At 33.7% G+C, this 23775-nt stretch overlaps 1 protein-coding gene across 6 annotated transcripts; it reads left to right on the top strand.

Annotated features, from left to right (window-relative positions):
* Positions 1 to 23163, top strand: LOC128996368 (resistance to inhibitors of cholinesterase protein 3-like). 6 transcript variants are annotated; one of them, XM_054421656.1, is made up of 12 exons: positions 1 to 347; positions 1038 to 1385; positions 2216 to 2346; positions 5871 to 6014; positions 6821 to 6974; positions 11578 to 11598; positions 12629 to 12732; positions 16973 to 17389; positions 18284 to 18368; positions 20819 to 20893; positions 21348 to 21415; positions 22582 to 23163. In XM_054421656.1, the coding sequence occupies exons 1-12, from the start codon at positions 206 to 208 to the stop codon at positions 22795 to 22797; spliced, it is 1905 nt and encodes a 634-aa protein (XP_054277631.1). In that variant the 5' UTR covers positions 1 to 205; the 3' UTR covers positions 22798 to 23163. The 6 variants fall into 6 exon arrangements, with proteins under 6 accessions (XP_054277631.1, XP_054277633.1, XP_054277635.1 ...); XM_054421658.1 differs by lacking the exon at positions 12629 to 12732 and adding an exon at positions 14298 to 14377; XM_054421660.1 differs by lacking the exon at positions 20819 to 20893.
* Positions 23164 to 23775: the final 612 nt, after the last annotated feature.

The raw sequence follows: 23775 nt of genomic DNA on the forward strand, positions 1-23775 counted from the left end.
TAATGTCGTCTGCTTTTAGATCGTCGTCTGCTCAACAGAAACGCCTCCTCTTCGTTGAGTGGTGTAGAAACGTGGACCAGAGGAGGAAATCTGAAGTTATGTTTTGAGTGATAATGTGAACTTATTAGTGTATTAAGTAATATTACGTCTGTTAAAGTGGACACCTTCCTCAGTGTTTTCTACACCCCCCAACGAACGAACGAAAATGGCGACTGAATTTGGAACTGGCAAAACAATCTTCATACTGGCCATAGTTGTAGGTTGTTTTGCTATATTATGGCCGAAGATATTTTATCCAATGCTTCAGTCTTCAGTTGCACCTAAACCCACTACAGTTCCAACTGCAGGTAGGCGTCTAAATTTAATTTAATAATAATTTTGGTTACGAATTCCTAGTTACAAAAAGGTTTGTTTTCCTCAGGCCAGGATCTAGGCCTAGTCCTAGTTTACATTTAACCTTTGTGTAAAGCACTTAAAAGCTGAAACTTAAAAGCAATCAAAACTGATGGCCTAGCAAATAAGTTTGAACATTCATTCAGTGGTAAATCCTAGGAAGACCTCATTGTTTATTTTTGGATTCGATTTATGCAAAACTTATTGTTTGCCTTTTTAACTGCATATTGTTGTTAGTCACACTTTCTTCTTATAACTGGGGTTTTAAACAGGTAGGAATCTAATTTTCACATTATCTATCCAAACACATGATATTCTGGTTATCTTTAAGATCACAAGGGTTACCAAATCTATCACAATATGGAACGGGATTTAACTTATGAAAACTAACTTTATGTTGGTAACCAAGCTGCACTACTACTTTGAAAATTACATATTACAGTATTATACACTAGGCCTAACATACTATACAGAAACTAAACACTCACCAAGATCGTCTTCGATTGCTTCAATAGCTAGCCTATGGGAAGCCTCTTTGGGGTGCAGCCAGTAATGTTTGGTCATAAGTAGGCTACTGTATAAGACTATTGAATGTGTTTAAGCCTCTATTTTGCTAATTCATTCACATACTTAATCTTTTACAGATTGCTGTGATGTCATATTTGATAAAGATTTAAACGCTATTAAAATCATGTCTCAACTGTGCGAAAAAATTCTTATCGGACAGAGTGACATAGATAAAAGATTTCTGTTGGCCTTCCAACAAGGAAGGCTGACCAAAGAAATTGTCGACAAGTGTAACTCTGAAGTTCATGATAAATGCAATGTAGACATTGCAGAGTTTCTCAAGGACAAAGTACGCTTGGGTAAAAGTTACCAGCAAATGCTCAATGAATTGCGAACCTTAAATAGCTCTTTGTGTTTGAAAATAAATTTTGGTATTTCCCCGGCTCTGATTGGAGCTCCTCGAAGATTCCGAGTATGGGAAACAAGTAAGACGTGTGAATCTTAACTCGATTGAGTTGAAATTATATGTGAAATAACTGTGTGGGTTTTAGTAGACGCTAATTCTCTTAGTGGGTTTGGTTGACTAATTTGTTTTTTGGCAACAGTTAGAACTAACATAAGATAGACAGTTAATTTAAGTGCTGAGTGTGTTTAAGGAAAATGTGTTAACTTATGATTTCTAGATACAATACTGTGCTAAACATATTCCATGTAGACTCAATTGTGTTCGGTAAAAAAAAAATAAAAACTAACCTTAGCTTAGTTACCTACTTCAAAATTCTACAAAGAATATGGTAACAAGTTGTTTTGATGCAGGATGAATTATTAAAAGTTGAGTTATAAACAAAATCACAAAATTAAACATTAACCAAATACTCGCTATAGGCTACTTCTTTTGTGACTGATATTCTTTTATAAAAATAAATCACAAAAGAACTATGTTAAAGAGTTATTCTTCGGGCTTAAATGATTATTCTTTTTGTAGGTCTGAATTTCACAACAATGATAAAAAACTAGTCTTCAAATGGAGATCTTAATTTTATATAAAAGTTTCCTGTGTTCCACTTCTTCTCTTCTGCAGTGTTTTAGTGGGGCGGGACTGGCATTACTACTTTGCTTTAAAAAAAATATATATATATATATCAATAGGCTACCGGTACCTGTTTTCTACGATAAAAACAGAAAATTTTATTACAACACTATTGCTTTTCATTATTTTTGATTTTCTCATGTATTTTAATGTTTTTTCTCATGTTTTTGCCTTATCAATAAAATATCATCCCATAAATTAATTTTTGAACATGCATTATTTTAGAGCACCTAAGGCAGGAGAGACCACCCCATTTACGGCCACATATGCTTCATCCTGCTTTGAGAGAAAAGGGGCGAGCTATTCCCCATTCCCATATCGTCCCTCGAGTCGTTGAAAAAGAACCACCGGCCGTGGTAAGTCAATAAAAATACACACATGTAGCACTTATGTAAGAACATTTTTCATTCATAGGTTTTTGGTATGTTATTACAGGAGAATCCCTTCCACAAAATATTTATTACCTGGATAATTTATTCTTTGAATATCCAACTGCTTCTGATCTCTGAGGCGTAGGCCTAATTTTTTCTCCAATTTGAGTGTTTGCCACTGAAAGTAAAAGAACGGTCCACACCCTATTCAAATTTTAATTTTAGGATTGTCTTCACCATACTGTGTGTAAAGCTAGTAATTTTTATGAACATGATGTTATTCTCTGAATTTGGGTATAACCCACTGGCTAAAAAAATGGGCCCATTTTCATATAAGTAACTAACTTTTCAAAGGTAATTGTGTAAATTGACAGAAAATTAACACATTACCACTATCATAGGCAATTAGGCATATCATTAGGCCTACATAGTTTTTATGACTATACATAAAATATGTTAAAATACACAATTTTTATTACAGCTTGAATTTATTTATATTTTTTTCGCACGTGTATAATACAGCCATAGACCATGATTGAAGTAGTCTGGGATTTGAAATAAAAATTTGATTTGCGATAAAATGCTAGGCCTACCTAGATAAGTTTTCTAGTTCAAAAGATAAAACCTTTAGAACGAGATTAAATAAAAAAATTAGTTTTATTAGGTAACATAGCCTAGTTCCTGAATTATTTATTACTATGAACAAAATGAAAAACTGAAGTGTAGAAGTGGTTTAAAGAATCAGGTAGGACTACGAGTATAATAATCAGAGAAATTAGTTCAACTAACAGCAATTTCATCCATGCAGCTTATAACTAACAGTACAGATAAAACAGGGGAAACAAACCCACATGCAGATATTTTTAGTCGCTTGAACGTAATTAACAAGCTTGGGGGGGTTCGGTCTACTAAAAATAGACCGTGATGCGCTGAGCTCTGTCAACGAAATAGTTGAAATATTTTACTGCATTTTACGATTGCTGTTTTCACAGACTAAACGCTTAACAGCTTGTTAAAGTTTTGTAACAACGCTCCATTTTACAATTTGTTCTCTTTTAGATCTGACTATTTCTGTACTATATTAGCTGACGATTTGCCAGAATCTCAACTAGATAGTTTTCAAACATGTTTGTAACATTTCAAGATTTAATAAATTTTATGTTGATTGAATTTGTTACATCAACACTTAATTTATTTTACAATAGAGCGTATAGGCCTACATGAAATTTACTAAATTGTAACTTTTTATTAAAATGAAATATATTTTTCTCTCAGTAGAAAAAAAAATAATTGTTTACAAAATTATTAGGTATAGATATCTTTTTTCATCTTCTTATAGATTATTATTATTATAGATAATAATATTATTATAATAGATAGATTATAATAATAATCTATATTATTAGGCCTATTATTATTATTATAGATATTTCATCCTACTATTGTAGTACTGCGATTTAGTATGCTGTCTTTTAACAAGTTTTATCAGTCTAAAGAAAAATACCCAACTTTAAACCATTATTATAGCCTAACATTAAAAAAATCTAAATTTATGTTTTATCATATTTGAAAATACAATAATGTCATCAAGCATAGACTACTACAATAGAACTATTATTTGAAGTAAAAGACACCGGTGAATAAAAATTATTTTATTAAAATATTCAAGTGTTAAACAATTTATATGTCCACAGTAAGTACAGCAGGGAAATGTAAGCTAGCTGAAGGGATTAAAAAAATGTAAAACCTTACAATTTTAAGTGTTTAACAAAATTATAATTCATCAATAAGTTATTTCATTGACTATTGGATACTGAAGTAGACATCGCATCTATATGGATCAGATGTCGCCAATTTATTAAAAAAGAACGTAGTTGTGTGAGTCAGTCAAAGAATGCGCTAGTGTCTACAATTATATTTTTTTATTAATTTTTTTTGCTGACGAGGTTGATGGGTCATAACAGTTGCTATAGCTCACCATAAGTCATTCCCTAAGTTTGACTTGACAAAAAAGTGTGTGCATTCAACAGTTAGTAATTTAGATCAGCGCAATCTGTTGGTGGCTCACATCAACTTTGACGATGTTGATAAAAATCTTGCTACAAATTTAACATGGGGATGGAATGTCTAGTTGTATTGATAGTTAAAGGTTATACGAGTATATTAAAATTTTTATCAAAAAAGTGAAACCCCCATCTTGTTTTATGATCAAGTTCTTTGTGATTTTTTAAAAACTTCATATGTTAAAAACTTCATGTTTGCTGCTATTTCTTGGAGGTGCAGACGAGAAAACAGGTATTCTATGTTTGGTGTGTTACTCAATGCTCATGGTTGTCGTAACGTGTAAAAGTTATCATGTCCCGCAAAGACTCGTAAATAATGTTACTTTGAAAGTAAAATGTGTGTGCTTTTGAATGTTGAGCCACTTTAAATCTGTTGTATCAGCAATTTTGTCTATAAATTTCCCTCATAATTAGTGTCGACACTTAATATCTTGTTGATAAGAATTTCATAGGTTTGGTGATGTGATCTATTTATAATTTAAGATGTCTTTGAATACTGTTTGATAAATTTACACTTATAGTAAGAAAATATCAAAGTTTTTACATTATCAACTAATTTAACCATTTATCCAGCCTATTAGGCTGTTTCAATCGTAACTTAACCATGAGTCTCCGATTTGGACTGATGGTGACAGATATGGTCAAAAAGCCAACATATCAACTTCAGTACATTATTTCCCATCTTATAAATTATTAGAGTTATCACTCTCTCATTTCGACACCTCAATACCAAACCATTTACCGGTACTGAGCTAACCAAATCTGAGCCATCAGAAATTAGTAAAATTACAAATGAATTATTTATATAAGAAAGACTGTCCAAAATGAGCTAATCCAGAAACGTTTTGTGTCTAGTCTATAAGTGTGAATTTATCAAGTTGTGTTGGAAAGAAGATGTTTTTTCTCTCTATTAGTGTTTTTCGTAGTGCTTTTACTGTTGATTATTCATATTTTTAATATGGTCTGATAATTTATCGAATGTATATAGTATTTCAAACCAATTTACTTTGTTTGCTAGTTTTATTTGAGTATTTGGTATACATTTAAATACTTTGAATCTTTAACTCTTTCACCCTTTGGGTACCTAGAAATGTTCTTGTTAAAATGCTTTTTGAATATGATTCTTGAAATTCAATAAAAACTCACTTTAATATTACTAAGGCTGTGTAGATAAATAGTCATACGTTTACAATTAATGTATAAAAATGATAAAAGATTTATTACTAAGCGCAGTAAAATTTAGGTTAAAAAAATAAATCACTTTTTTAACACCAGTATGAGTCAGCAATTGTTTTTTTAGTAGGCTACTGAAAAGTTTTGACGATACTGTGTTTTATAAAAAAAGGTTTGACATTCTACCAATACCAATTGCCATAAAATTTTATTTTTCTATCAGGTTAGGTTAGGTTAGATTAGGTTTATCACACAACTGATGTATGTTCACAGCCGATGCCCATGCCTGGGATGAGGCCTCCGATGGGAGGTCCCGGACATGTGGTGCCTGCGCCCAAGACAGGAGGAACTATGGGTATCATCATGCCTCTCTATACCATCGGCATTGTCATATTCTTCATGTACACTATGATGAAGGTAGGTTTAGATTAAGTGAAGCCTACAGTATTAAAAATTTGATAGCTACGTTTGTCAGGGTGATGACTAATGGCGAAAAGAACGACATAAGCACTGATGCACATTTTGTTATCGATAGTTAGTTATTGCAATGGGGGAGGAATCGATATGTACATAGTTTGAAACAAGTTTTGTATTTAGGAGTGATTAATTAAGTTAAATATTTAAATTTTTTCGAATATTTCTTGATTTTGATTAATCGATATCGACTTACGGTACACCTGGAAAAAGTACAGTCTGGAAAACCTGGAAAAGTCAGGGAATTTTACTTCCTACATTTTTTCTTCTTCACCAGTCTGAACAGAAGTACAAAACAATTGCTAATGGAGCTCGTAAATAAATGTATCAAGTTTCTGTGCCTCTAAAGTCATCAACAAAACTATAATGCCTTAAAACTTTACTCTGGAGTGTTATCTAAGGTGCATACACTACAATTCAGTAAAGCCAGAACAATTCACGACCTTTCATTAAGTTTGATCTTCTGGCGAGGACAGTCCTTGTGAGAATATTAGCCAAACCTGGAGTGCCTTATGATTGTATGAAGTGATCCTCAGACATTAACGGCGCTTATAAAGATATTCATCTAATTCCTGTGGTCATTCCACGATTTTTCAAACGTTTGGCTGATCTCGATTGTCAGACAAGAGAGGCTTAAGAGTTTTAGTTACTAAACGTTATCTTGTTGAAAGTTTTTTGCATATCAAATTTTCAGTTTGCTTTGCCATAAAGAGTGCCGAGTTCCCTCAACTATTGTCTAATTGTTGTAGCTGATCTTCAAGAAGTCAGATGAAAGCAGTGCATACAAAGAGTTCGAGCCGGACCCAGAGTTCCGCAGGGTTGTGTTTAACGATACTCCTCCGTCAGCTGTCTACCAAGCTAAACTTGCTCAAGGTCACGCAGACGACAACAATACCAAGCTCGGTAAATGGCTTATGTACTTTGGTATACTGTTGGGACTATTAATTAAACTAGACATCCCATTCTCAAAAATTAACCTACATATCAATAGAATCCACCATAAACACCTGTGCAAAACCATCATGTTAAAGTAGTGTCCATAACCATAAACCAGTTTTAGAATGAAAACGAAGTTGAATTTAAGCACTCACAGACTGTGTTGATATCAATTCATAATTTCCGTTGAATACGCCACCTTTTCAAACAAATCCAAACTATGAGACATATACTATCGTGAAATAGAAAATATGATTTTTACAGCACATTCTATGATTGGGTCAATCAGTTTTGTTGTATTTAAACAAAAGATTGGCTACTTACCGTTTGCGGTCGAATGGCGAGTATAGGTCGCTGGGTGCCATTTTCCTGACTGCTTGAATGGCAAGCTAAATTTGCCGGAAAATGTGGAAAAAATTTGACCTCAAAGGGTAACTGCTGATTCTTGTTGATGGGATGTCTATTTCAGTTTTCTAAAATCAATTATTGTACTTAATAAATCACTAAACATCAGGTCTATTGGTTACAGCTTCAGAAAAGACCTTGGTTATGACTTGTAGTGTGTTCATCTGTCTAAGGGACCTGGGTTTGAATTTCTACCCTATGATATATATTTTCTATAGGTAATGTTGGGATGGTGTGTAGTAAATATGTAACAGTTTGCCCACATATATGCCTACTATGAAAGAGGAGGTTGCCTAGACAAAAATAAGTATCAAAAAAGATATCTTAATTCAATTGGCATCGAATAAAATATGAATTACTATTTGTGAGGTTCCCTTCTATTAAAGACTATTCGATAATTTATTGACAGAGATTATACATTGTTGGAGGAAGTTTCTAAACCATGCAATTTTATTGACGTAGAGTTGATTTCCGTACATTACATTAGTTTTAGACGCGTAATGAAATTGTAATAAAATGTTCTATAGAGTAATAATAGCTTAGTATAGTTTATTTGGATGGAAATAAAATCCTTGTACTTTAAACCCTTTCAAAAATTATAACCAATCAATAAACAATATTATTGTTATTGTTTCAAATAGGCTATAGAATAACTTATATGAAAAGGAGTTGAAGTTTTATTTGGCAAAACTAGACTTATTTTTGTACAAAACCCTGTAACTGAACCCCTGTAAACAAAAAATTAGTTTCACCAAAGATAACATATGCTACGCAAAATAGATATTGCACCTTACGGCAATTTTGTGCCAAGTCGTTTTTGGATGGGGCCACACCTTCACGTAGTTGGGTGGTCCCTCAACAGAGGCGCTGTGTCAAGTCTCGATCTGCATTACCATTCAAGTTCGGGTGAGTTCGGTAATGCTCGCGTGCTCGGGATTAACTTGCCTGTATGCAACGCACTCGCCGACCCGTCGTCATCGTATCTCTAGTTTGAAAGCGCACAGCTGTCATTAATGTACCATAACTTTATCTTTTTACAAAAATGGCAGTTATTTACTTCAAAATTAAAGTGACCACATAACAAAGAGCTAAAGGATACTAAAGGTTTACTGATATAAACACGAATTAATAAAAATCTTCAAAATTTGCAGTCACAGTGATATAATAAGCTTACAATGTTATACTAGTTTCTCTGCATTGAATTTTAACGTACATTTAGAGAACCCTTAACAATTTAGAAATTTATAATTCTTACAAGTTTTAATAATTAGTGACTGTTTGTAAGTTCGTTGACTTTTCTCACTTTTCTGTTTTCGGAATTTTTATACACAAAGTTTGCTCCCGGATTTCTAGACTCACGCAATATCTTGCTACTAACTCACGATGAGTAATGTATGGTTAGTCAACTACTACCTAACCATTCACTGGCTACTTGACCTTTTTAAACATAGTTTGTAGGAAGAACATTTATCTACACAGATCGGCATTTGTTTTCAAACTCCGTATTATCTCGTCACATTATTGGTGTTTTGTAAGTGCCGTTTGCAACTGAGCTTTGAAGAAAATGTAGAGCATAAGATATAAAATATAGATTTTAGATTTGGATTGTTTTATACAGGGTGGCTGAAAAGTAACTTGCACCCCCCTTAACTTTTCAACTATTTAAGATATTTGAAATCTGTTTGTGGCAACCTTCTTAGCTATAAGGGGCTACAATAATTATGGTCAATTTTGAAAATTTTGCCCTTAGGGGTAGTGGTGGTAGGGGGTAGCTCAAAATTTTCAAATGACAAGTATAGTCGAGTTTGGTATCATTTTACAGGTCTTGACAAAACTTACAAATTGACATAAAGAAAACTAAAATCGGCCCACTAATAACAAAATGGCGCCCTAAAACGTGTCAAATCCAAATAACCATGAGGATGGCTAAAAATTAACATGCACCCCCTTTAACTTTTTAACTATTTGAGATACTTGAAATCGGTTTGCGGCAACTTGTTTGGATATGAAGGGCTACAATAATTATGGTCACTTTTGAAAATTTTGCCCTTAGGGGTAGCAGGGGTAGGGGGTAGCTCAAAATTTTCAAACGACAATGATAGTCAAGTTTGGTATCATTTTACAGGTCTTGACGAAACATGACAATTGATATAAAGAAAATAGAAATTGGACCACTAAAAACAAAATGGCAGTTCAAAATTACTTTTAATAACCATTGTCTTAATCATTTTTAGCTGCCATTTTGTTATTATTGGTCCGATTTCTATTTTCTTTATGTTAATTGTTATGTTTCGTCAAGACCTGTAAAATGATACCAAACTCAACTATACTTGCTATTTAAAAGTTTTGAGCTACCCCCTACCCCCACTACCCCTAAGGGCAAAATTTTCGAAACTGACCATAATTATTGTAGTTCTTTATATCCGATCAAGTTGCCGCAAACCGATTTCAAATATCTCAAATAGTTAAAAAGTTAAAGGGGGTGCAAGTTAATTTTCAGCCACCCTCATGGTTATTTGGATTTGACACGTTTTAGGGCGCCATTTTGTTATTAGTGGGCCGATTTTGGTTTCCTTTATGTCAATTTGTATGTTTTGTCAAGACCTGTAAAATGATACCAAACTCGACTATACTTGTCATTTAAAAACTTTGAGCTACCCCCTACCCCCACTACCCCTAATGGCAAAATTTTCAAAATTGACCATAATTATTGCAGCCCCTTGCAGTTAAGAAGGTTGCCACAAACAGATTTCAAATATCTCAAATGGTTGAAAAGTTAAGGGGGGTGCAAGTTACTTTTCAGCCACCCTGTATAACAAATCTTTCAACTGACGACTATATAAAATAAATTTAAGAACACATAGTCTTATCTTTACCACGTAAAAACTATATTTAGGTTGGAAATTGGAGGTCAGTCACACTCTCGCAATCACACGAAAGTGAACCGACCCGATATCTCAATTTTGTAAGGCCTGTTTTAAATATTATATTAAACAATAGGTCGAATACTTTGTACCGGAAGCCTGTAACTACATTTTACAACAGGAATTTTGTTCGCCTTCCCAGTATAGCTATTCATGGAAAGTTCTTGAATCAACATTAAGGCATTGTATATGGCGTAGCCAGGTTTGGATTGGAGCGCCCTGGAGCAGAAATTGCCTAACCACCCCTCTCCAAAATTGAACCCCATAAATATATAGCCTAGAATACTTTATTTCCCTCTAGTGGTCTTCGTTGATAAACACTTAAACCACAACGTTCAACGTACGTCTATTTTCAATTGACAATAAATTACAAATTATTGCATAATAGTATGATGAAGGTAGTTAATAATACATTTCGGAACTCTATCATAACTGTTTTAGGCAGACTCTAAAGATAATGAGACATTGACAGTAAAAATACTGGTGAATTTATCGCTATGTGATGAAGGGGCTGCCGCGAGACAGTGGAGATCGTCTGTAGAGGTAGTAATGAGTGCAGACTGCTGAGTGACAATTGGTGTACATTCATAGTTTGTTAGTACATAACTAGTCATGTTGGTACAGCTTCCTTTTTACTTCTCATATTATTTATAAAGCAGTTAGGTTCAAAATGCAGTTCACACACTATAAACGTGAATGTAAAGCAGTGTCGGGAAGGCCTTTCCGTTTTTTGATTGCCGTGTTTGCCATTTATCACATACACTCGTCTTAATACCTGGTATTGTTCATGAAAATATCCACATTATAATACAATTGTAATTCACTACACATAATACTAACACTTCTTCACTCTTGCTAATCCATCTTCTAATAAACCTCGTGTTACTTACATTAAGCAAACAACCACAAAATAAAGGTTAACCATAACAATAAACAATAACAAAAAATACGCAAATAACAGCCGGTCATGTCGGCAATGTAGTCTTAGGTTGTGAAGACATTCGCTAGGCTTCGCATGGAAATTGATATCACAAAAATGGCTTGGCTGCAATATCTATTTTGCGTAGCATATGTAATCTTTGGTTTCACCAAAATGGTTTACCCTAAATAACAACCTAAGTCGTAGTTGTTTGACGTTGGTATCATTGATGCTTGTAGGTATGTGTTGTCATTAGACTATTTACATATCATGTCTTCATTGAATTGTAAATATTGTAACTGTTATTGCATGCTTCACAAAGGTTGGAAGGAGAGAGATGCGAGTAAGTATAAATTAATTCGTAAAAATTATATTTTTAGTATCAAGTATTATGAGGGTAAAAATCATGAATCTCAAAGAAAATTTTTTCCTAGCCTAACATAAGGTGCAATTGCAAACTTTGTTCAAAGTTGATGAATGTCTTAAATTTTGCGTGTGAATATCTTTTATCTAAAATTTTCTGATTCAATTCAATTTTCTTAAAACTTGTTAATGTTGTGATTCTAAAGGAGAAAATATAAATTAACTCACTCTATGATCGCTTAACTATTTTCTATTGGGATTAAAATTTGGATTCAGCTAAAAGTGAAAAAATTTGTGGTCTTGATTGTATTTTTCACTTCATAGTCTACATAACCTGCAATCCCGATATGATTTTGACAGTTGCGGGCAACGTGTTTCCATACCAAAGTGAGGTTAACCCAAATTTTAAAAACCATGGTTTTTATCCCTAACTTTGTTTTCATTTTCGTCTCATATGTGATTTGTGTGATTAATTTCAATATATTCAACTACTAACATGTACATAATAACATAATATATCAAAAACCAACAATAAATCATTGAAAGAAAAACAAACCAATTACCAGTACTCATTCAGTGTTTTAGGTTAAAACTGTGTTGGGCACCGCAAGAGTAGAAGTTAAAGAGATTTTTTATGGTTTAGCGAGCTTCCCTGAAGGCGAAAGAGTTCATTCTGATCCAAGAAATTAAGACTAAACATTTCTCAATAATCAAACTTTCCTTCGCTAAATACTGAGTCAGTGAGATTTAAACATGCTAATTTTCTGTATTTAAATTTTGTGTGTTTCTTGCACCACGATGCACAGTTTCCCATTTAAGTAAGCTTGTTATCCTGACAAAAATCATTAAATACTATTTAACAAATAAAAGTTGAAGGTAAAATAAAGGTTGGTGTTAACCAAATTTTTATATTAGGGAAAGATGTTACTATATAATTCTGAATGGAAAACATGGTATTTTCTTGTGAGAAATTTCACTCTGGCAAGTTGGTAACAATGAGAGGTGTGCAGGGGACATAGAATTGGATCAGCTGAGAAGGAGGTTGGAAGAAACAGAGGCAGCAATGGAACGCATTGTTGCCCAGATGGTCAAAGTCCCCCACAAACCTAGTCAGGTCAGGCCCTTTCCCTCAGCCTTGGCGGGAATAGAGATTGTTCATGAAGCTGTTAAGTCTCAGCTTTTGAATTTTTGTATATTGCCATTGATTAAAAAAAATAGATAATTTGATAAATCACTGATAGTATGGGGTTATTCAAGGTTTAAGTCAGAAACATATTTAACAAAACCATCAGTGATGTTTACTCAAGAATAATTCAATTAAAATGCATTCCGTCCTTTTCGGAACTGATCACATTTTCATATTACTACAGTGTGTTAGTGGTGAAAGTGAGAGTGAGGGGTGTTCGTTGGGTGCTGTTGGATTTTAAAAGAATTACTTCGGCTCAGACACACAAACATCTCTTTCGGCGCTGTAGGAATTTAAAATCCTACAATGCCGAACATGATATTTGGCAAATTGGACTAAAACCATGATTTGGTGCTATGGCACCTTCTTGTTAGGGTTTAGCCTATTCCCCTTTGAATGTTAAAAACCCGACATTGGCGTAGAACACAAGTTAGGTAAAGTATTTTATTTTATGAGCTCGAGGAAAAGTAAGTGATGACCTAAATTGGTTTTGTGAACAATCTCTTTCCCACAAAAATACCCTTCCTGACTGACATTATGTGACATGGAAGCAATTTTCCTTTACGAGACTGGCTGTATCTGGAATTGTGTGTGTTTATACTCCCTGTTAAATTTATATTTTAGTCGCTTTCAAGCAAGCCAAATTAGTAAGGTATTTTTGTTGGTTTTCCAATAGAATACTTCAGTTTGAAGACAAATGTGTTTTTTACTCTTGTATGTTTTTATTTTTATTGATTGTATGTGCTTATGGTTATTTTAAAATTGATTTTCACCTGCCTCTTCCTGTGTCAGTTTGATGGCCATGAATTCTGTTTCCTCTGATTTCTCTAAGGCAAAATTACTAAGTTACTCTGTGTATAGTTATTATAAGTAAACAAACATAATTATTCTCAATGCCATAGTTTTGTAAAACAAATTACCTAATTACTTGAAAAACTTCTTAATCATCTCAATTGAACGAAATGGTACACATACAATAATGGTAAACTTGACGTGAATTCGAACATTAAATAAGTTTGATTTTTTCCAAATCAATCACTTAGTCAACTCAAATCCAAATGTTAAAATGAGTAAGTACTGCACAGGCATTGTAAGTTCTATTACCACAAGGCAAGTTTTGAAGTATCAGTGTTCCATTTTCAAATCTTATAAGATCGTCTCATAAGAAATTGAGTCACTATCCTACTTTCTGTGTATTTTGTTGATGTCTGGACTTGATACTGTTCGGCCGGCCCCATATTTTCAAATATTTAAATTTTCCCTGTGACAATAGGTGTTTTTGACAATCCAGTGAGATTTGAAAATGAATAGTTATGCTCTGAAACTGTTAATCTAAATAGTACATTAACAAAGGCAAAAGGTACCTAGCCTGTCTTTATAGTTATAAGAAGCGTGGTTCAATGAATAAACTTGAATTCATTGGAAGGTCACAGACCGAGGCCAAATTTTTATAGTTGGAATGCAACCTAGTGATGGTATGTTTTGTACGACAGTTGTGTCGGCTATCTCAGGCCTGGTAGCGGAAGTGAATCGGGACATTCTGTCCAAACAAGGGACAACGGAAGAAACAGAGGTACGGCTAGCATCACCTGACAGTGAACATCACCTAACTTCAACTCTTATGCGCTTTTTTGAAAGAAATTTTGTCCTGGGTAAACAAATTTTATCTTGTTGGAACAAAACTACTTTACAGTACCAAAATTTCAAACAACAATCAATTAACAATCAATTGCCAGTATTGAAGAATTAATAAACATTCTTCGCAGAATTTTGTGTTCTTCAAACTATCTACAGGTGCATTTTTCTATAGCATGGTTCATTTAGGAGTTGTAAGCCGAAAACCGATCAAATAATCAACTTTTTTGCCGTGTTGATGAAAATATCCCAACTTTGAAAAGTTGTAGCGGCTAAACGGCTCAGCCGATTTCAACATATTTTACACCAATCGACGCAGAAGTTTATGCACTAAAAGACGCCTTTGAACAACATTTTCTGTAGGATTCGCCATTTAGGCGAAAAACATAAGCGAAAAACTGAAAAAAGTGCAAAATTTTCATAGTTTTTCGACTCCCAAAACTGAAGCAGAAGTCAGAATCCGTCGCACACTCACAGGACTCTTATTTGGGACCCCCAAAAGGTATTAAAACACTTTCCAGCTTTAGACGATTTTTCGGGGAGCATTACCTTTTTTTAATCTAATTTGCCTGGACTATCAGTAATACTGTACATCATTTGAGATATGAACGCGAGGTGCAAAAAATCTACATCACAAACTTCCAAATAAACCAACTTCTTATATGTATGTAAAAACCATTTTTTTACTTAGGACGGAATTCAGGTGATGTTAGCTTTTTTATGTTGTCTATATTTATTTTTGCACCTAAACATTTTTGATCTTGATGATTTAACCGTAGCGCTTACTTTAAAACATCAATCTAACTGCCAATTGTAGCTTAAATAACATAAAACGTAATTGTCATTAAATTAACGTTCATTTCTTCATTAGTTTTGTAAATACTTTTTGTAGCTCTTCAGTTTCGTTTTGTATTTTGCTTATTATTTATTTGCTGTGCTCAATGTGATGTCCGATTTTTTTTTATGTGTGTAAATATTACTATAATCAAAAATATAAAATATTTCTAAGAGTTTATCGTCTAAACAACATGGTAAACATTCATAACAACAGTATCTGTTTTGTTTTCCTTCTTGCTGTAATATATTCTAAAATATACAAAACATTTCTCTATATAATTTTTTTATTAGACGTATTGTGTTAAAATCCAATAGTTTAGTCTACAATTGTGGCACTAGGTACTAATGCACTGAATTTTACTGAAACTTTGTTAACACTTATTTTTTTACAAGGTAGTTTTTAAAGTATATAAAATTTACATTCAATTAGAATTTTAATTCTCATAAATAATAGTTATAGTTTTGGGGGTTTAGGTAAAAGATTCAATTTAGCCTTTGGCCTAGATGGTATGATTTCCTGAGGAGCTTTAATAACTAAAATTACCGTAATAGATTTAATTTTGTTTCTAAACCTCAATTATATCTCTGTAATTGAGTTTAGGCTCCAAGTCTAACATGCATTATGACTATTTTCAAAAACTTGTAAGTTTATGTACCGAATATGTGAAAAATTAAAACTCTCAGACATAAACTATCAAATTTCTTGCTGCGCTTTGATAAAATAATTATAATTATGTCCAATAAAGTATTTTTTTTTAAATATCATCGTTTGTTGACCTAAGCTTGCATGGCCGATTGTATTCAGCGATGTACAAAGTACTGACTTCGGCTCGTTCAACTACAGGCTTGAGATTGCCGGCACTTCTGTTCACAAATGTGTTTAGTTGTGTGTTTATTGTGCATGTAAACAATGTGTTTTGTTTAAATGTAGCAACTTGAAATTTTTCATTATGATTTTGTGATTGTTTGTTTTAAGTTTTTAGTGTTTTTCCAAATTATTTACCACTTCTATGTACTAGTTGTTAGTTGTTTTTGAGTGAAGCTTGTTTCAAAAGGTAGTATTAGCATGGACAAGTTGTTTTAAGTTTTCTTTTTGTGATTTAGTCTTAAGTTATCTGTTATTTATTCAATGTACACTTTTTTACTGCTCTGGTGATGTACTGAGAAGTGATATTAATACCTGTCTGTGTGTAAAGCAGATTAATTTAATATAACTCATCAATGTCTATATCATTACTAAGAGATTTGTATTTATGCAAACAGTTTTGTTGTTTTAACAATTTGCAATATTTGTTATACAACTTTTAACTATAACTATTTATTAAACTTTGTATTAAACTAGCATAATAGTTTACTCATTATAAGAAAATTACTTGTTGGCAAACATTTGTCCTGTTTGTTAATTTCATTTACTTATATTTACCACAGTTTGAAATAATTAATTCCAACAACATGGGTAAAACTTTAAATATTTGAGATATGCTCAAAACTGCATAAATTGGCATATTATTGGACATAAATTGTGAATCAAACAATAATTTATAAATCTAATATTAAATTAAAAGAAAAAGAGTTTGTAAATTTAGTTTACCATTAATAACTAAACCCCTCCAAAGAAACATTTCAGTACCGGTACTTTACTCTGAGAAAGTCATTATTTTGCAACCATTCTCACATTCATTTTCCTATTTTCCAGGAGGTTGAAGAAAAACTCGTCACAAAAGAGGAAGCAGCCAAAGTGCTCGAGTCGAAACCGGAAAAGGTAGAAGAAATAGATTTAGAGGAAAAATCAAAGGATGTAGAAGTAGAAGAAAAATTAGAGAAAGAAATAGAACGTGGGGTTCAAGTGGTGGGGATGGAAATGACGGAGAGTTTGGAAGGGGGACAGAAATGGAGTCGTCCTCCTACTCCGCTAACCCCCCGTAGCGCCACACCCACCATACCCCCTCCCCCTCCACCACCGCCTCAGAGTATTTATTTGGAAGGCTCTCTTCCGTCCCAGAGTCAGCTGTTAGTTAGCCAATCAGAGATTGAACAATTGTCCCAGGAAAACGACGAATCCCCGGTCATTTTGGCGGGGAAAGTTACTTTGTCACTCATCGGGCTGGACGACGTAAGAACGTGTGTCCGAGTTACACTAACACAAATAACTAACACTAATGACTAACACAAATATTATTTGTCTAACTTGCCTATGCTTGTCTTTGGAAACCTAGGATTTAGATTTGACCAAGTTGTGTTTAACCCTAAATTGTTTTATGATTATTTAACTTCCTATAGGATGGGTTTTTAACATGTTTTCATGTTAACATTACTTAGCATTGATATTGAAGCTGACAGTATTACGTGTTTTAATTAAATAAGACAAATCTAAAAGTTTTTAAAATTTGGTTTAACGATTGTAATTATGCCTTTAGGTGTAGTTTCTCAATAATAATGTTTCCCTACAACTATCAATTACCCTTAAAGTGCTGTTGTGTGCCAAAAGAAGTATAAAGTAGGTTTTATAGTAATATTTTCCGTTTTATAATCAATGAAATGAAGTGATCCTTCTTTATTGAGGTGAACTTAGGACCACATGGTCCTTTCTTACAGTTAACCTCTCAGTGGTAATAAGTCATGTTCCTGCTTCCATTATTGTATCAAGAGTCTACTGTTGGACAAATTTCTAACTGCGAGTGCTGCCGCTGGTATTCCTAAACCTTGGATAAATTTATTTTTCATTTAGCCTTTTTTATGAAAAATGGTTAAACTCCCGCAGTATCCAATCCTTTAGACATTTAAGGCAGGAATGGTCTTCAACTATTCGTGTACTTTTTGCCACAATTTCTTTTAAGCACCATTTTATCAAACTATTTGCAGCTGTTGGTGCTAGACTAAACTACATTGAGCTAATTTAAAATAATTAAACCAGAAGTGAACTTACAAAGCAGTTTTTAAATTCACTTTGGAGTTGATTGTTAACTTCCTCCCAGGAATCTAGACCTGACTGTATTTGATGTTACAGACATTGAAGGCAGACAACGGAGGTCCTGAAGTCACGTTTATGTCAGACGAAGAAGAAGAAGAAGAGGATGAAGGCATTGAACAAGGTAGGAATTCAGCTGTAGGAGAATCTATTGTAATATTCGTTACCATAGTTGTGTGTGGCAACGTCATGCCTATTGCCACGGTAATACTAGGAATAAAAGTGTAAACATGAATTTCCTTTACTATCCTTAATAAATTTAGTGCAACAGCTGTTTCGATTGGACAGTACAGCAATGTTGCCACTTTTTTCTCGCCACGGCCTTGTATTAGAGGAGGCTATGTGTATTGACTCCTGCCAGTAGGCAGCACATTATTTTATATTTTAACTCTGTACAGCTATGCTTTCTTTTATTGTTTTTTTATTATTCTTTTATCCTCAGAATTCGGAAATGCATGTTACTGCTTCCACTTTACCAATACCTTTATCCTATTGGCCAGAGCTTACTAACATTTCAGTGAGCGTACATTGTATCTGAACCATGCCGTTTATTTTTAGCACAATAAGGATTATTTTACATTATTTTTGGGGAAAAACAATATTAATTGATACAGGGTGTTTTTTTTAACCCAACCCAAGTTACAAGTACTGCAAGACACGTTTTAATGACATAACAGGCGGATGTGTTGGTATCCCTGTGTTCTTTACTGCATTGCCAATCAGCTGATATGCATTGTTGGAAAGTTAACTAAGAAATTTAGTGTCATTGGGAATTCATTGTGAATAAGACTTAACATGGTGTTTTCCCAATGCTCAAAGAGTATTTATTGCACATTACCCCTTTTGAGTGCCACGCAACGATATATCGTTTTGCACAACACATCTGAAAAATACTTCACAACGATATATCGTCGTCGGTAGTCTTACCGAAAAATACATTGCAACGATATATCGGGCCGGCGCGACTTTCGATCATGTGATTTAATGGGCATATCGGTTGACTCGGTTGTTATTATAAAACAACAATGATTTCAATTAATTTCTCAAATGATCGAGGGACGATATATCGTTCCATGGCACTTTTGGGATGAAAATTTACACTTTTACCGATTTTTATTTTTGAGCACTACGCTTCGCCCCCACGGAAAGCCTGGCACTTTTCAGACATACCTAGTAAAAAAACTCTGGCACTTTTCGGAAAGTACCAAAATAAATTTCTGGCACCCAAAGGGTTAAAAGTAAATTCATATTTTAATGCCAAGATAGGTTTGAAATCAGGTTTCCATGTATGATTACAATGGCTAAAAAATCAACCATTCAATGATTTATTGTCAAATATACTGTATCAAGAAATCGGATCTGTAGAAAATCCATAAACGTAGACATACAATACAATATTCTATCAGGGTATTGTTGAAGAATACATTAAAAGTAAATATTTGTTTTTATGCCAAAAAAGGTTTGAAATCAAGTTTCCAGGTATGATTTCAATACTTAATAAATCAATTTTTCTACGATTTAAATAAACAGACCAACAATGGGGTACATACTTTATATGAGCTTGCGAAAACCTCATGTTGAGTCTTATTAACAATAGATTCCCAATAACACTAATTCTCATAGATAACTATGCAACAATACATATTATCTGATTGGCAATGAAGTATAGAACACAGGGATACCAACACTTGCCCTTGTTTTGTTATCAAAATGTGTCTTACAGTACTTGTAACTTGGGTTGCGTTTAACACATTTGCTGCTGAAACCTTTAAACAGGCGCTCGCCAATGGCGGCGAGGCTCGGGCGGAGCCCCGACGCGCTAACTGAATCAGCGATCGCTATTGGTATTGAAATATCTCAGTAAGACGAATCACAAAAGAGCAGTGGTGATTGTTCTGCGTTACTCCGAAAGTGGACGTAGTTCACTGAAACACCCAAAGGTAGCAGCACTGCCTGGATCAATAACCAGAGTCTTTATAATACGGCTCGAACTGAGAAAATCCCCGAAAACGGGACAAAAGCATTGCCAGACGGGATTTTACGGGCAATTTTTGTACCAACCTACACCAGAATAAAGCTCGCATTATAAGCTACAGGCTGGTAAAGATTACAACGTTCCCCGACAATGGCTGAGCTCACATTGAAACAATAAACACGACATGGCGCGCTCCCCCACCCGTGGACCCCCCGCTCCTCAGCTGAGACGCGCGGGGTCCACCGGTGGACCCGCCGCATCGAATGTATTAAAAACACATCCTGTAACAGTCAATATTGTTTTTTTTTTTATGTATGGGAGGTAGAAAGAAAAGCTTATGTTAATGACTTTTCCTTTGGCAAGGTTCAACTTTAACAGCAACACTTTCTAGACAATTAACATAGGAGAATCAATTTTGTATTCTCATTGAGACATTGTTTTAGTAGAAGTTGTCAGTGTGGTATCCTTCAGGAAGTTTTGGAATTTAAAATTACACAACTCTTATTTAGGCTTTTTACTGTGGGTTTAGCGTTAACAGTTTCTTACTCTTAAATACTTACTTACCCAAGTATCAGACTTACTCTCCATATTATTTTTAGCCTCTGAAGATGAAGCAGAAGCTGATAATCTTGGTTTTAATGTGGAAGAAGATTTGACTACAAACTACACAACAGGTACAGTTTCATATCTCTGAATTCTCTAAACTTATTTTTGCCACAAAGAAACTTTTAATCATCCTCATTTGTTCAAATTGAAGAAACTTTTCACAAGCCTTTTAGGGAACTTGCATAAGGTACACATTCAGTATAATGAGGATAAAGACTTTTTTACAACACCTCAATATATCTGGAATTTTTATAATTAACAGTAAGATTGTTAAATCATTACTGTTTTAAAGTTAGGTGTCTTTCTTGTTGTTCTCGTACAATCTACTAGAAAATTTGAGATGAAATTTCACACAAACAATAATTAATCCATCGAAATGTTATAGGTATAATGCCATTTTGGAAGTAAATATTGATTTTGCCAACAGAAAGCATAACCGGTTGTTACACTTTTCTATTTGTAGAGGCATGGATTGGCATGTGACTGTGTTTTGATATTTTGACATAAATGCTTTGATTGCAGCGAGTGCCGCAGCAGGTCTAGGGGATGAAACAGCGGCAGACATATCGACTATGGAACCTCACCATGACGTAAGTAATAAGAAAAATTCAATGTACTTACAGTAAATAAACAAATACGAGGCTTGTCAGTATCAGGGTGTCCAACCGACCTGAAAATTGGGAATCTACGTAAATTTTGTATAGTTTTTTGCCAAAAAATTTCCGATTTTTCTTGTTTTGGGTGATTGAAAATTGTGAATCATGGACAATGCCCCCATCATAATAAATTATCACGGACTTTACTGCGGTTGCAGGAAATGATCACGGCTGAAGCTACAATCCCAGGAAATCATCATGAATTTTGCAAAAATTGCAAGGTAAACGATTGGTGAGACTGAAGATATGATCGTGATCACGAAGTTGGTGTTGGATGATCACGGGTGTTGGTTAAAAATAACCGCTAGAGATGATTGCGGATGTTGCCATGATGTCCTGAAATCAATAAGTGTCTTCAAGATCACGGTTAAAAATTATAGTATGAAATCGTGATAAATCAAAGATGTGACTCAATGGCTGGAAAATTAAACCAAATTTTGCCGCGGTCGCAAGAAATCACGTGTGTTGCAATGATTGTGAGAATTTATCACAAATTTCGCCTTGATTCTTTGACATCACCTATGTGTCTGCGATCGCGAGAAGTTATCAAAGAATTCGCCTATCGTGTGAGATTCTTATAACGTTTCTGTAATTCTGATGTTCCCACGATTGCAAGTCACAGTATTACAGTATCACAATCAGAGTATTGCTGCGATCGCCAAAAATCCTCACACATTTTGCGGCGATTGCAAGGTATGATTATGGTAATTCGACATTGCAAGAAATCATTATGGGTATTGCAGTGATCGCCGCATATAATCACACTTATTGTTGCAATCATGAGAAATAAGATTGTCAAAGATGATTACTTTGGCCTGGTGATAGAGAAGATATGACGTTGTTGAACTAAAGAGAAGAGCAACAGTGAAACAATAACTCATCCTTTACTCGTATTTGGGTTCAAATACACACCTAGGTGGCACCACCTTATCAATTCATAGGCCTACTAGTAAAAAAAAATAATGCATTCCCCTTAAATTTAGTTATGTGTGTATATATAAAAATCGAATCTCGCTGTGTAAGTAGATTCATCTATTAATAATTAATTCTATGATTTTAAAGTAGATGTCTCAAATAGTGTCTTACTATATTTGATTCAGGATGACGAAGAGTATGAAGAAGAACTTGAAGAAGATGAAGACGAAATCATAAGCAAACCTCAGGTTTTGATGGCAACAAAGAAAGATAATTCGAGGCAAGTAGTTGCTGAAGAAGAAGAGGAAGAGGAGGAAGAAGAAGAAGAGGAGGAGGAGGAGGAAGAATTAGAAGAAGAAGTTGGAAGGCCTCAAAGCTTACTTCATCAGCACCGACGTTGAGTTCCCATCACAAATCCCTTTCATTCATCCATCATACATATTCAATATTGTTGACATTTAGCATAGGGAAAATTGTTAAGAATCTAAATGAAACTTGTGAGATTTGTACACTTAGCCTTTTATTGTTACTCTATTGGCACGTTAATTAGCATAAAGATGTTGGCTTTCTTTATTTTGCTTTTGCATTGTAAATATTACTTTGTCAGTAATATTTTATTCTAATTTTTCTTGTCTTCCTTTAAAAGCCTTCCAGCATAGATTGTGATATTTTGTTTTTGTGCCAATTTTTCTTATGTCACTACAAGTGCATGTTTTCTTCTGTACAAACCATTGTGCCAAATATTTAATAAATCCTTAGAGAAATTTTATCTGTTATTTTTTCTTAAGCTCCCTCCTGTGCCTTTGGAAGTTTTAAAAAGTACACCACAGATTGAAGATGATTTTATTTAATTTCATTGCATTTCAAATCAAATCAAATCAAACTTTATTGTCACAAATTGTTTATACATAGCTTAGCTACAAAACAGGTGACATTGTCAAAATTATAATAAATACATTGTTGATCATCTTACATTCTATAGTTAAAAAATTAAATACAATAAAAATAAAAATAAACAGTGAGATTTCAGTGGAATCCTATTTGAAACCTAGTTGCATTTTAGTGTTTAAAGAAATGCCTATTTGACAAAAACCAAGTGCTCGGTTTTTTTTAAATATTTAAACGATATTTATTACAATAGCTTAGACATTACAAATTTACTGGGGAACAACACATTGAAATAATTATCTGTAGTATAATAAATGTCTCCACTAAGCTATGTAATTGGAAGAAAAAATAAAAATGTAACCATAATGAAAAAGAGAGTTAACATTTGATTGTGGAAAGGCGCTCTTACTTTGTTGTAAAATATATTAAAATACCAGAATTTTTATCAGATCTAGAATTACAAGGATGAAATTCAAACACATAATATAACA

This window comes from Macrosteles quadrilineatus, unplaced genomic scaffold (genome assembly GCF_028750875.1).
Source record: "Macrosteles quadrilineatus isolate MER2022 unplaced genomic scaffold, UCM_ALF_1.0 Scaffold_6__1_contigs__length_79288215, whole genome shotgun sequence".
NCBI lineage: Eukaryota > Metazoa > Arthropoda > Insecta > Hemiptera > Cicadellidae > Macrosteles > Macrosteles quadrilineatus.